The sequence below is a fragment of the Haliotis cracherodii genome, unplaced genomic scaffold (assembly GCF_022045235.1).
Source record: "Haliotis cracherodii isolate W230 unplaced genomic scaffold, xgHalCrac1.p SCAF_1, whole genome shotgun sequence".
Classification (NCBI taxonomy): Eukaryota; Metazoa; Mollusca; class Gastropoda; order Lepetellida; family Haliotidae; genus Haliotis; species Haliotis cracherodii.
In genome coordinates this window covers 75,717,937-75,733,894 of record NW_027266264.1, presented here as the reverse complement: position 1 = coordinate 75,733,894, position 15,958 = coordinate 75,717,937, and the positions used below count along the sequence as shown (strand labels likewise).

At 41.4% G+C, this 15,958-nt stretch overlaps 1 protein-coding gene across 1 annotated transcript; it reads left to right on the top strand.

Moving 5' to 3' along the window:
• The first annotated feature begins 2,113 nt into the window (after positions 1 to 2,113).
• On the top strand, positions 2,114 to 13,626 carry LOC139468880 (ketohexokinase-like). Its single transcript, XM_071251017.1, has 7 exons — positions 2,114 to 2,299; positions 6,320 to 6,436; positions 7,396 to 7,530; positions 9,125 to 9,200; positions 10,513 to 10,639; positions 11,616 to 11,730; positions 12,980 to 13,626. The coding sequence occupies exons 1-7, from the start codon at positions 2,205 to 2,207 to the stop codon at positions 13,260 to 13,262; spliced, it is 948 nt and encodes a 315-aa protein (XP_071107118.1). The 5' UTR covers positions 2,114 to 2,204; the 3' UTR covers positions 13,263 to 13,626.
• Positions 13,627 to 15,958: the final 2,332 nt, after the last annotated feature.

Here is a 15,958-nt window from a genome sequence, read left to right as displayed (position 1 = left end):
TTTCAGGCAATACGTCTAAAACATGTCGTTGGATCAAGGAATATGTATAATTTTAGGGATTATGTATGTTCCCCGAGTGAATCAGACATAACATACATTCCCTGAAACTGATAGGGATTATTCACATTCCCTGATAAAATAATATTCCCCGTACCATATACATTTATGCACGCTTATGTACATTTCTACCTTGAGAATATGAAAATATATAATAATATGGGTGTTACCTTCGGAAATCATGATAAATAAAAATATACGTGTTTTGTTAATTTTGTTGTTGTTGAGCTGAAAAATAATGAGGATACGTCATCTTCCCGAGGCAAGGGAGTTAACTGACTATAAAAGTCCAGTTTGCCGAACTAGGCTGGTATTATGGAGTTTGATTTTGGCTGGACTAACGAGTCTATGCATAGTCCAATCAAAGTCTCGCAACAAAATCGAAATCCGGTTCGTTAACTATCGTGCAGATTTCGGTCGATTGCAGGATTTGCAAAACATGCGCACCGCCAACTCGGTGTCAAAAGATCTTTTTCCAAATCTTTTCATGTTTTTAATCAAGGTGCTCACATGATTTGATGCCCTTCGCGATGTAAGATGCGTTTTATCACGATATTGATCTTTTGTTTTGAAGCAAATGCAAGTGATACGAGGGGCGGAATCTGATTGCTCCATAGGTTGGTTGGTTGTTTGGTTGGTTTGTTGTTTAACGCCGCACTCAGCAATATTCCAGCTATATGACGGTGGTCTGTAAATAATCGAGTCTGGACCAGACAATCCAGTAATTAATATCATGAGCATCGATCCACACAATTGGGATCGATGACATGCATCAACCAAGTCAGCGAGCCTGACACCCGATCCCGTTAGTCGCCTTTTACGACAAGCATAGTCGCCTTTCACGGCAAGCATGGGTTGCTGAAGATCCATTCTAACCCGGATCTTCACGGGTCCATATGAGAGGCATAGAAGGGACATACGTCGTGATAGCCACTGGTGGCGCTACGATCGAACCAAGGAATTCCAGACTAGTTCGGCAAGGGCCGAAACTGGACTTTTAACTCTCATTTAACTAACTCTCTTGCCTCGGGAAGATGAGGATACGTATGACCATGATGTTTATATTTAAATTATTTAAATCAAATTACAGAAGGATAAAAAAAGAGTAAAAAAATGACTGACTAAAATCAGTTGCCAGTTCAAATCCATGCGTGACTTACTGAAGCCGGATGATAGTTCAAGTCAAAGCATGGCTGTAAATAAACGCCTTAACTTGTACTGTGCTGTGCTGTAGAGAGGTGTGTGGCTGGTGGCATATAGTATGGAGAGCTCCGCGAACGGGCTATTACAGTAAGGGGCTTTGTTTAACAGCGATAATGGATACGTCAAGGCAGATGTCCAGGTTGATTGGAAGTCAGTAGCTGCTGCAGACACATGCGGTATAAACAAATAATACATATTTAAATAATCCACTTCTTTCGTTGTAATAATTTTTACATCGAAGACAAAAATTAGCAAATAATCTGCACCAATTTAGACCGTTTTTCAAATTTCCATATTAGGAAATCGGATACAATTAATCTCAGTTTGGAAAATAGGATTTGGTCTATTTGTTTGATAGGTTTATGCACATATCAAAGGGACTGGGTATGAAAGAGGACCATTAGACTGAGCCTTCGAGTAATCGGAATATTGCTCTGTATAGAACAAAGCGTTATCATATCCGACCGATGAATAATATGAAGACGACGACCAAGCATTCACTGTTCAGATTAATCGGTCTCTTGAAAATGGAAACACATTCGCGCATAGTTGACCTATTAATTTGCTTGTGTGCAAACACATTTCTATCATTTTGGACACGTATTGTTTTATTTCATAGTAGTCCTGATACACAAGTAGCATATATATAATACATCGCATGAACAGAAGAAAAAAAACACTGCGACGGGATGCAGGGCTGTATGTAAGGCTCGAACTCATTAATTGCACGTCCACACAACAAGCAACAAGCAAAAAACACTTTGCACGATAGTCTTGTGAAGTTGTCTCCCTTCTCAACAGGACCAAGCTCCTCACAGCGATAGTACGTTCCCGGAGCTCTCTATACTATACCGAGAGTGTAACGAAGGTGTCACGCGCTGGGAAGGAGCTTACTCTCAGGACAAAAAGGAATCGTGCGTCTTAAGCTTGGTTTCGCAGCGATAATGGATACGTCAAGGCGAATTTTGTGTGTTGGGTTCACGTGTATTGACATGGTCAGTGTTGTAAAGAGTTACCCAGAAGAAGACACGGATCAAAGGCGAGTATTACGACAGGTATAAAACTGATCAAGTCGACACGCACTTAGTGTTCATCAACGCATGAACCCTCAATATTCCACATTGAGGTTGGCGATGAAAAAAGATAACCTTGATCCAAACGTCTACGAGATAAAGATCACGGCGCGATATCTGCCTTTCGTTAACATTTCTTGATTTCAATTCCAACTTGATTATGAATTACCATCATTGTCCTATTTCTTCTATATAGCTGCATACATACTGTTCGCCATACGACCCGTGAATATTCCGGGGTAGAATAGGTCTTCAGCAACCCATGCTTGTCGTAAAAGGCGACTAAGGGGATCGGGTGGTCAGGCTCGCTGACTTGGTTGATGCATGCCATCGATCCCGATTGCGTGGATCGATGCTGATGATGTCAATCACTGGATTGTCTGGTCCAGACTCGATTTTTTGACAGACCGCCGTCATATAGCTGGAATATTGCCGAGTGCGGCGTTAAACAACAAACCAACCAACCAACTGCTAGCCATACAAAGCTGCACGATGTCAACCGTACCTACCCTTCACATCCACTGGTCATTTGAAATACATGGAGACTTACCTATAACTGACTGACACTTATTATTCAAATATTTACCCCATCTCCTGTTCTAGACTCAATAATTCAACAAGTACCATCTGGTGTTCCTCATAATGTTTAAGACCCGTGCGGTCCGCGGTAGAATCGGTCTTCAGCAACCCATGCTTGCCGTAAAAGGCGACTATGCTTGTCGTAAGAGGCGACTAACGGGAACGGGTGGTCAGGCTCGCTGACTTAGTTGATGCAGGTCATCTTATCCCAATTGCGTGGAACGATGCTGATGATGTAAATCACTGGATTGTCTGGTCCAGACTCGATTATTTACAGACCGCCGTCATATAGCTGGAATATGGCTGAGTGCGGCGTTAAACAACAAACAAAAAACAACAACACACAACTAATACACGTAGGTCATCCATTATTTCAAATCATTATAGGGGGCGGTCGGGTAGCCTAGTGGTTAAAGCGTTCGGTTGTCACGCCGAAGACCTTGGTCCGATTACCGACATGGGTACAAATTGTGATATTGTTGGAATATCGCTAAAAGCGGCGTAAAAAACATACTCATTCACTCACTCACTCACTCAAATCATTATGCATTAGTGTTGTCTTACAACAACACGAACGTTTGACATGATATCAAAACGATTTCAAATTGATAAAATAATACCTTGTCTTTCTTATGTATAAATTTTGGAAATATAGTCTTCCGAATTCTCCAGGCAATATTCGTAATTACGACAATTTTATTTTTAAATATGCCAGATACAAGACCAATAGACATTATTTCAATTATCAATCTGAAGAAAAATATAGTTTAGAAAAGTAATGGTAACTATGCTCATGCTTTCCCTCAATGCAGCCCCATGGTCAGTTCGTAGCCCCGAGGCACGAGCCATGAGAGTATTATAAGGGTAACGCTATTTTTCAGGGCGTTATCATTTGCAGAAGCCCGAGTTCTTCCATTAACTGCCCGACGAAGGAGCTAAATTGGATGGATTTTTTTATCAAATAAAAAGAAACAACAATATCGAGTTTGAAACATTTACTGCAATCAACACGAATGTCAGTGACCCACATTTACAAATATGGAAACGTCATAGAACAAACCAGATGACGTCACTATTGAACGTGACGTCACCGATCCTATCCTATGACATCACCTAACAACGGGCGTGATAATGGCCCGTCGTCAAGTAATATGAGGGCATTATCAAGTTACAGTGGCCCGCTCATTTCTGATAACATGCGGACGGTTTAATGATAATTCTATCCAATTTAGCTATAATATATTTTAAAAAGCATTTACGGAGCCGGTGTCCCGGTATAAACTCTCCCCCGTACAAATTCTCCCCCGGAGAATCTGTTCTGAAATAAAATCTCCCCCGGGCGGATATAATTCGCACCCCCCTCAGTATAAAGTCCCCCCCCCCCCCCCCGATTATTCGGTTTGTTGCAATATATTCTTTAAATAGTTATGTTAAATGTAAGGAGGGTTACTTTAAAAAAATAGGTTATGGAATATGGTCATAATGAATTGATATTTCAGCATATTTTATTTGGTAACTGTACCTTCCATCCTAAAATAATCATGAGACATAATCATACAAAACACATTTGAATGAAATGACTTAATGTAACAAATACATGTACGGTTACTGTTGTAACTGAATTCCGAAATCTTATTAATCCTCGCAAACATTCGTGCGTGCGTGCGTGCGTGCGTGCGTGCGTGCGTGCGTGCGTGCGTGCGTGCGTTTAGATGTATAATATTTAAATCTGGACTATGCAAAGGTCCTGGAATCGGATGGATATCACCGCATCTGAAGAGAAAAAGTAAAACTAAGAATGATAATCGGAAATTATATAAGCAAAGTAACCCCAAATATAGAGAAATGTGTATCATCTTCCCGAAATGATTAGCATGTAGAATAGATTCAAAAACCCACCGCCAGCCTGTATTGAACAACATCAACCGGCATCGTCAAAGCAAAGTGTACGTGTAATTGTTACAATCGGGCTAGCGGTGAATCTTAATGAAGAACACCTTGTTAAAAAGACACACCGAAACAGATTTGCATAACTGATGACCACAACAAAATATCAAAATAGTAAAAATGATACTGTAACAGTATAACGTCATACTGAAGAGGAAACAAGAACGACACAGAGAAGTAAAATAGCACGTTATATAGAAATGAGATAAAGTAATCTGAGAAGGGATTCAAACGGTATATACAACTTAATTTTTTTTTTCTATAAAACGACCGGGGAAGGAAATATTCTATTTTATTCTGGGGGCCCAAATTAAGATACAATTGTCATCATCGATTGATCTGTGCAGGAGTTAAAGTGAGGAATACAGGCTCATTACATGTTAGTCTTAGAATTACACTTACATTAGAGCCATTCTTAAGTATGTTATCAAACAAAAATAGACGTATGCTCTATTCAGAATTTGTGAACTGGAAATTATGCATACTATAGGGAGGAGAACGGGCAGTGATAAGATACTTCGGTTTTGTTCATTACATGTATGTAACTTACATGAAATTGGAAAATCTTAATGAAATTATTTTTGTGTTGATGTGCCCCGCGTATGTTAATATTCGTTCAACATATGTTCTTTTTTTAAATGTCAATACTTATGCTAACCCAAGGATTGCACGTTGTTTGATAATAATGTTGCAGCCCTCTGACGTAAGCTTTTTGAAATATATAGCACTTTACATTAAAGATGACATCAATCACCCATCTTCACAGTTGTAAATAATTGTTGTTGCACCCTTGTTCAAAATACCTTCATTGTATGCATTGTACTTCAGCCATGTTAGCCTGACGCCTTAATACTGAAATGCCGCCTCCGTGGTCTTGTGGTAGAGCGTCCGCCCGGAGAGCGGAAGGTCCGGGGTTCGATCCCCGGCCGCGTCATACCAAAAGACGTTAACAGATGGTACTTGTTGTTACCCTGTCTGGCGCTCGACATTAAGGGGCTGAAACAAGGACTGGTCGGCTCGGAGTCAGTATACTGTGTCTGAGTGGGGTATTTATGTTAAACTGCGGCATGGTATCTCAGTGAGCTAGCACTATAAATCGGCATCAGTCCGGACTAGTACAAGCAGCCACACACACACACGTGCATGCACGTCGCTATATAAGTGCAATAATCTTGGATCGCGACGTTAAACCCAATTTCACCTCACCTAATACTGAAATAAAGGATTAATTGAATACAGAAGAACTGGCTCCGGTAACGTTTTCTGGTGTTAGGAGGCGACTAATTTTGATGAGTTATTCAGACGTGAGACGTTGCTCTTGGTATCCGTCTGTTTTGTCTGGTCCAGACTCCACAGGCGGCCGCTGAATATTGACCGCTGACTGCGACGTTACTCAACTGTCCAACAAATACATGATGGTCAATCTCTAGGTGGCACTTAGTGGAATGTGTACATTTTAGGTGCACAGACTATTACTGGCAGCGAGGGGGAAACGCTTCTAATAGCTCAACTGTCATCAGCATTCTGGGATTGCCGGCGGAATATCTGGGGGTGTTAGCTGACGACAACGAAGGGAGGTACGTCTGATGGTTTGTCTGAAGAGCGTGTTAGTTAAACATGTTCCTGTTTTTTTTTTCAGGCGAACAGATTACTTGCCTTTGCACGTGTTTGTGACGGGTGCTACCGGTAGGTCAGGATATGCTCACCTTTTCTCGAGCACCTGGTGTCGTCACGGTTTGATAGTAAATCATAGACACATACTCATGATATAGGCGTAATTGTACTGTCGACTGTTTTTGGCAGAAATATCTTATGGTTATAAAATGAATTTTATCGCTTTTATTGGTTTAAATATAATATCGTTATCGGCAATATTTAAGTAGTGTAGCAACGATTTCATTTTTAATTAAACACAACACTACAACACTACAACACTACACCAAAGGACGCTCCGCTCGGATAACTTTGGACTACCGAAAATGTATCGAGGAGATTGCTGAAATTAGATCATTACACAAAAAAAGTCTTTAACAATATATCTATATATCTGCACTACGATGTGTTATGGCCAGTGTTTCAGGTGATTTTTCTCTGTAACCAGCCTGAATGAGCACGTTCCGAGGTTGTACGATTCGATTAGAAGGGAGTAAGCCTTAGTCCAGGGTAGCCTAGTGGTTAAAGCGTTCGCTCGTCACGCCGAAGACCCGGGTTCGACTCCCGACATGGGTACAATGTGTGACGCCCATTGCCGGTGTCCCCCGCCGTGATATTGCTGGAATATTGCTAAAAGCGGCGTAAAACCATACTCACTCACTGAGGGTTTAGTAGTTTTGTGTTAAGTGCATTATGTTCGAATTCGTGGTGTAATTAAGTGGGTTAGCGCTCTCCTCTGTGGGAGAAAAAGCTTCAACAGTCGGATAACACCCAGAGCTTTGAAAACACCCGTGAGGGAATCGCTGACGAATACTCAATGACGTTCGAGAGGTTTCATTACACCTTCAAAACTTTGATGGGATTACATCTCCGTCTTTCTCAGGTGGCTACGGTCCGACTTCGAGAGACAAGGTGTTAACACCGACCACTGTGTGACGTCGGATGTGGGAAACTGCCCCGTGACGTCGACCATCACCAGTGAAGAGACCGGCACAAGGACGATAGTGTTCACAGAGAGGTAGGGGACAATCAGGGGTACTGAGCTAAACAGTACTTATATACAATCGTGGTCATGTTTAATTTCTCAGTGTAATTATACAAGATGGCCTTGTATTTGGCAGTCCGGCTTTGAAAAAGAACTTACATTTCAATCACCAAAAGGCCTTGAATTTGACAGCCATTGTTAACCCTGTACTGCCATGGTTTTATTTTGTTCTTTGTTTGTTTGTTGTTTAACGCCGCACTCAGCAATATTCCAGCTATGACGGCGGCCTGTAAATAGTCGATGTCAGACAATCCAATAATCATGAGCATCGATCTAAGCATCTGGGATACGATAATATGCACCAACCGATCCCATAAGTCGCCTCTTACGACAAGCATGGGTTGCTGAAGAAACTTCAAGGGACGGTTTTACTATTTATTTTATTTAATAATGTGTGAGGGCATTATGTATCCAATGAGTCAGTGACACTGTCGAGTACGAGACCGTGAATCAGGTGCCGTGAGGTAATGTCGCAGGTTGTAGTGAAGTTAACAAAGGAACTCTGCGATCCCTTTGCGCCGGGTGGCTGGGTGGAAGCGCTGTCTAATCCATCTTTCTGTCGAATGCCACCCTGGCGTTAATTCCTCTGGGGATACTGATTCACATGACGTGGTGGTAGGTGAGATAACTTATCAGGTAGGTTGTAGAACTATATGTGTATTTAGCTGTATGACTCGCCTCAGATGTCGATCGAGGCATAAATTGACATCTTTCGGTGGTGAGTGAGTGAGTGAGTTGGGTTAACGCCGCTTTTAATAGTATTCCATTTATATCACGGCGTGTCAGCTTAATGTGGGAGGAAAGCCCGAAGTGATGCAGGTCTCGGACGTTTACCACTTCGGTGAAACCCACGAGCACGGGTATGGTGCTGACAAACCTAGCAACATAATCGGGGCGAACCGGGATTCGAACCCACGATCATAGGTTTCTGGCGTGCCCAAGGGACGCAACTCTGCACAGCGAATTGCGGCGCCTAAGACGACTGGGCCACCCGTGCCCCCATGATAACTGGAATACTGTTAAAAGCGGCGTTAATCTACTCACTCACTCACTCACTCACTACTAACCTCCCCTATAGGAGACGTTTTTATGCCATCAGTAAATAAACAATACAACTATTTTCAGGTTACTTTAATAAGTTCTTTTACATCACGAGGATCGAACTGATGCGCGTCGATTTATATATATGGCGATTAAAGAGTTTGCAATACACTGACGTTGTTTCAATAACTAATAATCTTCAGAAACCTTTATCTTTTTTCATATTCTATTTTTGACTTATAATTCCCTGAATATATATTATGAATTCAATTCAGACTGGACTGGGAGTCTTTTGTACATTATTTCGCGGCGTGCCAGCTTAGTATGTGTGCAAAGCCCAGTGTTGTCGGGGGCCTATTCATTGAATCAACGAGTCAGGGTATAATACCCTTCAAACTTCGTGTTTGTGTGCAGCATTCTCGTCGAATGCATGCCGCTAAATGATATTGCAAATTCTGCACGCCTTTATGATTAATGTATTCGTACAGAAAACTCCTGACATGAATGTATATCATTTACCTCACAGGGGTCTGCCAGAACTGACATTTGAGGCTTTCGACAAGGTTGACTTGAGCAGCGACTACACGTGGATTCATTTTGAGGTAAAAGTGAATACTGCAGTGAACATGGGTTCCCTTGGTCAAACTGTACACGGGTGATCCAAAACAGCTCATCGCCATGCACTTTTATGAACATTGTGTGGCCTTGGCACTCATGACCTTGATGGTCGTTCATGTAAATTTATTTCTAAACATAATGTTTGTAAGTAGTATACATAATGTAAACATAATGTTTGTAAGTAGTATACATAATGTAAACATAATGTTTGTAAGTAGTATACATAATGTAAACATAATGTTCGTAAGTAGTAGACATAATGTAAACATAATGTTTGTAAGTAGTAGACATAATGTAAACATAATGTTTGTAAGTAGTATACATAATGTAAACATAATGTTTGTAAGTAGTATACATAATGTAAACATAATGTTTGTAAGTAGTATACATAATGTAAACATAATGATTGTAAGTAGTATACATAATGTAAACATAATGTTTGTAAGTAGGGGCGGTCGGGTAGCCCAGTGGTTAAAGCGTTCGCTCGTTACGCCGAATACCCGGGTTCGATTCCCGACATGGGTACAATGTGTGAAGCCCGTTTGTGGTGTCCCCGCTGTGATATTGCTGGAATACATGTATTGCTAAAAGCGGCGTAAAATCAAACTCACCCACTCACCCACTCACCCACTCACCCACCCACTCACTCACTCACTCACGTTTGTAAGTATGTTGTGTTTGTCAGCAAGATTTCAGCTATATTACGGCGACCTCCAAGTAATCCAGCTGTGTCAGGCACACAACCCATTGGCTAAGAGCATGATGAACGGCCCACGCAGTCTTGGTACAGTGGCACACAATCACACACAATCACCATCAGACTCCCACGTTTGTCGGCTCTGAGGGCAGACATTGGGTCGTGACCAGGGGAACCTACTCTGACAGGGACTCTTAACGGGGTATTAGGCAACACTGTATGCTGGTATACAAGCACGTGCTATTGACTGAGAATTCAGGTCGCGCGAGTGATTTGGCCACATTCAAGCCATCAACCAACATGGAAACAAACTGAACTGTTTGCAGACTTGGTCTTACTTAACAAGTAAGATCATTGTCTTGATAAGGCCTTAAGACGTCCTTAAAATTGGTGTGTCGTGTTTTGTATTTACCATGTCGTAATGTGCCCGTGATCATAGTTGGCCTGGAGAGACCCATTGAATATGAAATGGTGGCGCAGTATACACAAACAGGTTCACATATTGTTAAGGGTAAACACATGCCAATGGTCCCGTGATTAAAGGGACGGGCATTTGGACAAGGGAGGGTATCATGCATTCATTTTCTCTCTTATCGCAGGGTCGCCCTACTACAGACGAATTGAGGAAGATGTTCCAGAAGATCAAGAAACACAATGAGTCAAGAGAGCCGCTTCATCGAATTAAAACATCCATGGAAATTGAAAAAGTCATCTTTCCTGAATTGGGTAAATAGATGTCTACGGGAAAAGCCCCCCTCCCCCCCCCGAGGTGCCTGGGACAGGTGTTTTCTGTCGACATACAGGGCGGTGGGGTAGCGTAGTGGTTAAAGTATTTACCGGTCACACCGAAGGCGGTTTCAATACCCAACATTGGCACTCTGTATGTGTGCTTGTGTGTGTGTGTGTGTGTGTGTGTGTGTGTGTGTGTGTGTGTGTGTGCGCGTGCGTGCGTGCGTGCGTGCGTGTGTGTGTGTGTGTGTGTGTGTGTGTGTGTGTGTGTGTGTGTGTGTGTGTGTGTGTGGGTGCGTGTGTGTGTATGTGTGTGTGCGTGCGTGTATGCGTGTGTGTGTGTTGCTGCTTGTGCTAGTCCGGTCTGTTGCCGATTGATAGTGCTAGCTCACTGAGATACCATGCCGCAGTCTAACGAGCCGACCAGTCCTTGTTTTAGCCCCTTAATGTCGAGCGCCAGACAGGGTAAAAACAAGTACCATCTTTCAACGTCTTTTGGTATGACGCGGCAGGGGATAATTCGATGTAGGCGGCTATTTCCACGACTAAAGAGTGTCGTGTTTAAGGATGACAGACAGGAAATGGGTATTTTTACCGATTAACTTCATGGGTCATGTTTACAGATGGCACGTTGGTGTGTCGCATAATGCAGTAAATTACATCGGGATACTCGAGGTCTGTAATACATAGTTAAAGGCTTTAACTTAATCAGTAGCAAACTGTGTTAATCTATTTAATTCTTACACCAGTGAAACCCGCCCTGCATAAATATTCCCAGCAATGAATGAGACTGAACAGTTCCACAAACTGTGTCATTATTCATTGCAATGAGATGTCCACGAACTGATTGGAAAATAAGTGACGACAAAATAATAATACATGCATCAATTATGTACACCATTTGAATAGGTTGACACTTTTGTTGTGACGTGTGTCACGGCGTTTGTTTATGTTGAATTTAATTGATGTTCAGAAACTCTTGTCAGCTGGCCGGATTACGTGTTCTTCAGTAAGGAGTGGTCCCGTTCTAAAGGCCTCACAAGTAAAGAGACCTCCGTGGACTTCTACAGCAAGAAGGTCAAACCAGGGTAATCCTACTCTCAAACTTAGTGCCTCCATTGGCGTGCGGCCTAAACATTGTGTGATGCTTGTTTAGCCAAAGTGACTCAACACTTTGTTTAATCCTACTACCCAGCTTAGTGCCTCCATTGACGTGCGGCCTAAATTTAAACATTGTGTGATGCTTGTTTAGCCATAGTGACTCAACACTTCGTTTAATCCTACTACTCAGCTTAGTGCCTCCATTGACGTGCGGCCTAAACATTGTGTGATACTTGTTTAGCCATAGTGACTCAACACTTTGTTTAATCCTACTACCCAGCTTAGTGCCTCCATTGACGTGCGGCCTAAATTTAAACATTGTGTGATACTTGTTTAGCCATTGTGACTCAACACTTTGTTTAATCCTACTACCCAGCTTAGTGCCTCCATTGACGTGCGGCCTAAATTTAAACATTGTGTGATGCTTGTTTAGCCATAGTGACTCAACACGTGCGGCCTAAACATTGAGTGATGCTCGTTTAAGCATCTCGATCGTAGCGCCACCAGTGGCTATTACGAGTTATGCTCCTTCTATGTCCCTCCTATTGTCCAATCAGATTCCACCTCTCATATAACTTGCATTTGCTTCAAGCAAACTGGCGGCGCCCAGTCAAAACGATCTGATCGATAATCAAGATCTATATGTAATAAAAAGGGTCTTACTTCGCGAAGTGCAACAAATCACGTGAGCACCTTGATTAAAAACATGAAAAGATTTGGAAAATATCTGTTGAGGCCGAGTTGGCGGTACACATGCTTTACAAATGAAATCGGCATGTCAGTTGTCGAACCGGATGTCGATTTTGATAGACTCGTTAGTCCAGCCAAAATTTAACTCCATAGTTCCAGTCTAGGTCGACAAGAGTGGACGTTTAGAGTCAGGTAACGCCCTTGCTTCAGGGAAATGAGTTTAAGAGAATTTTACGCAATTTAACCTTCACGTCACTTTTCAAGGTTCTTGAATGACACAAAACTAGTGATAAAATCCTTTATGTAGCTACTGTTTATTTTCTCTCTGCATAGAAACAGGTTATCACTCATGTAATGTGTCCTTTCTTTAAATATTCAGATTTTTTTTAATTCTCGAGTGACAGTAGTTTCACGGCGCAATATTGAAGCGGTATCACGGCTGTCTGTATATAATTAAGTCTTGACCCAAGCAAACCGGAGACATATCGTCTTTGCGTTAGACTTTCTCACTCATGGAATAACCAATTCTTCATTTTTTCACCATAGGGGAGTGGCAATTTGTGCTTGGGGTGAGGACGGTGCGGCAGGGAAGACAGTCGATGGTGACGTCATATCTATAAAAGCGTGTCTGCAGACACGTGTCATTGACACGCTCGGTTGCGGTGACACCTTCGTTGGCAGCGTCATTGCAGCACTGTCCTCTGGCAAGGTTTTGAGGGATGCCATTCAATTCGGATGCCAGGTTGCCGGAGCTAAATGTGCCATAAAAGGGTTCACGGATCTGAGACAATTTGGGAGCGTGTTGAAAGGCTCTATCACCGGATCATGATACACACACTGTGACTGGACATCGATTCATCTACTTTAATCGGACGTTGATACATTCTCTATAATGGGACATTGCAATTGACTCATCTATTCTAATGGAACCATTGTTTCATCTGCTGTAACGGGACATTGTTCACCTACTTAAGTAACGGACGTTGAATAAGAAATAATCATTTAAAAAAATATGATTTACAACGAAAATGATCAACGCAGTCCAATGAAACCTTTTAACAAATCATTTCCAAGAAACGAAATTAAACATGAATAAATCATATATCTTTGCATCCTAAAACAGACAATTCGCTGCATCATGCTGGTTGTTGTGTCGGCTGCTGCACCAACATTAGCTGAATGAATGAAGCACCTCCAAAAAAATTTATGTTGAAAATAAAACACCCCAGAAAGACCAGTTTGAAATGAAACTAAACGAAACGAGGAAAGATATCTCCTGGTTAGAACTTTGCCTGAAGCGATGCTCATCAAGCGAAACATTCTCCAAGCATATAAAACCTATTTGGAGGCGAAGTACAATGCAACAAAAGAAAAAATATTGATCTAAATTTTAGCTTCCCTGAATACAAAGTTAAAGATTTGGACATGACGTAATAAACAACTTTATGGTCTTGACAGCCTCATAGCTAGACACCCTCGTGTCAGACCCCGTTTTCCCCTTTACCGCTTATGTCAATCATGTCTGGAGGATGTCGTTTGATTAACGTGGAGGCTCCACATGACTAAACTTAACTGTGTATTTTGAAAACAACTACTTGTCTGATGATCCTCTTGTGAGGCATGTCAAGACCCATAATGAAAGCCTGGCATTCCTTTATCGTAACTTTACACGCGCCAAGATGGTTGGAGAGAAGTTAAAAATCTATGTTGATTATACTGACGGTGCTGTACTGCTAGACTGTACAGAAGTGGATGTCAACCAAGCAAAGACTTATAGTTAAAGACTGCTCAGGGTTGTTTCTCTAGGGATGTCCTTTCTGATATGAGGGTAAACCAGCATGTTATGAGGAATGTTAAGACAGAGAACATGACCGCCGTCACATAGCTGGAATCTTGAGTGCGGCGTTAAACAACAAACAATTAAAACCAGAGTACAATAGAAATGAGATACACTTGGTAATCGAGGATGTCTAGGGTATTTAATACAGTGAGTGAGTGAGATGGGTTTAACGCCGCCTTTAACAGTATTCCAGTTATTTCGCGGCGTGTCAGCTTAATGTGGGAGGAAAGCACGAAATGATGCAGGTCTCAGACGTTTATCACTTCGGTGAAACCAACGAGCACTGGTATGGTGCTGACAAACCTAGAAACATAATCGGGGTGAACCGGGATTCGAACCCACAATCATAGGTTTCTGGCGTGTCCACGGGATATTTATTACAATACAGATGAGATATAATACACTTGGTATGCAAGGATGATTGGTTTAGAGTATGTTGTACAATACAAATGAGAGATGAAGCACTTGTAATGCGAGGATGATGGGTTTGGAGTATTAACAACAATACATCTGAGATATGATACCCTTGGTATGCGATGACGATTGGTCTAGGGTATTTTGAACAAAACAAATAAGGTATTTTACACTTCATAATCAAGGATGATGGGTCTAGGATGTTTATAACAATACAAGTGAGATAGTATACACTTCGTAATGAACAGATGAGGATGATTGGTCTGAGGTATTTATTACAATACAACTGAGATATACACTTGGTAATCGAAGATGATTGGTCTAAGGTATTTTGAACAATACAAATAAGGTATGATACACCTGGTATGCGAGGATGATGGGCCTTTGGTATTTACAGCAATACAATTGAGATATGATACACTTAGTACGCGAGGATGATGGGTTTAAGGTATTTTGAACAATACAAATAAGGTATGATACACTTGGTATGCGAGGATGATGGGTTTAGGGTATTTACAGCAATACAATTGAGATATGATATACTTAGTACGCGAGGATGACGAGTTTAAGGTATTTTGAACAATACAAATAAGGTATGATACACATGGTACGCGAGGATGATGGGTTTAGGGTATTTACAGCAATACAATTGAGATATGGTACACTTGGCACACGAGGATGATGAGTTTAGGGTATTTTGAACAATACAAATAAGGTATGATACACATATTATGCGAGGATGATGGATTTAGGGTATTTACAGCAATACAAATAAGGTATGATACACTTAGTACGCGAGGATGGTGGGCTTAGGATATTTTGAACAATACGAATAAGGTATGATACACTTAGTACGCGAGGATGATGAGTTTAGGGTATTCTGAACAATACGAATAAGGTATGATACACTTAGTACACGAGGATGATGGGTTTAGGGTATTTACAGCAATACAATTGAGATATGATACACTTAGTACGCGAGGATGATGGGCTTAGGGTATTTTAAACAATACGAATAAGGTATGATACACTTGGCACACGAGGATGATGAGTTAAGAGTATTTTGAACAATACAAATAAGGTATGATACACTTAGTACGCGAGGATGATGGGCTTAGGGTATTTTGAACAATACGAATAAGGTATGATACACTTAGTACGCGAGGATGATGGGCTTAGGGTATTTTGAACAATACAAATAAGGTATGATACACACGGTATGCGAGGATGATGGGTTTAGGGTATTTACAGCAATACAATTGAGATATGAT

What these genes read in the sequence shown, in the direction of transcription:
- LOC139468880 (XM_071251017.1), top strand. Translation starts at nt 2,205, where the DNA reads ATGGATACGTCAAGGCGAATTTTGTGTGTTGGGTTCACGTGTATTGAC. An exon ending in ACACGTGGATTCATTTTGAG is followed by an intron (nt 9,201 to 10,512) that starts GTAAAAGTGAAT and finishes CTCTTATCGCAG; the next exon opens with GGTCGCCCTACTACAGACGA. An exon ending in AGTCATCTTTCCTGAATTGG is followed by an intron (nt 10,640 to 11,615) that starts GTAAATAGATGT and finishes ATTGATGTTCAG; the next exon opens with AAACTCTTGTCAGCTGGCCG.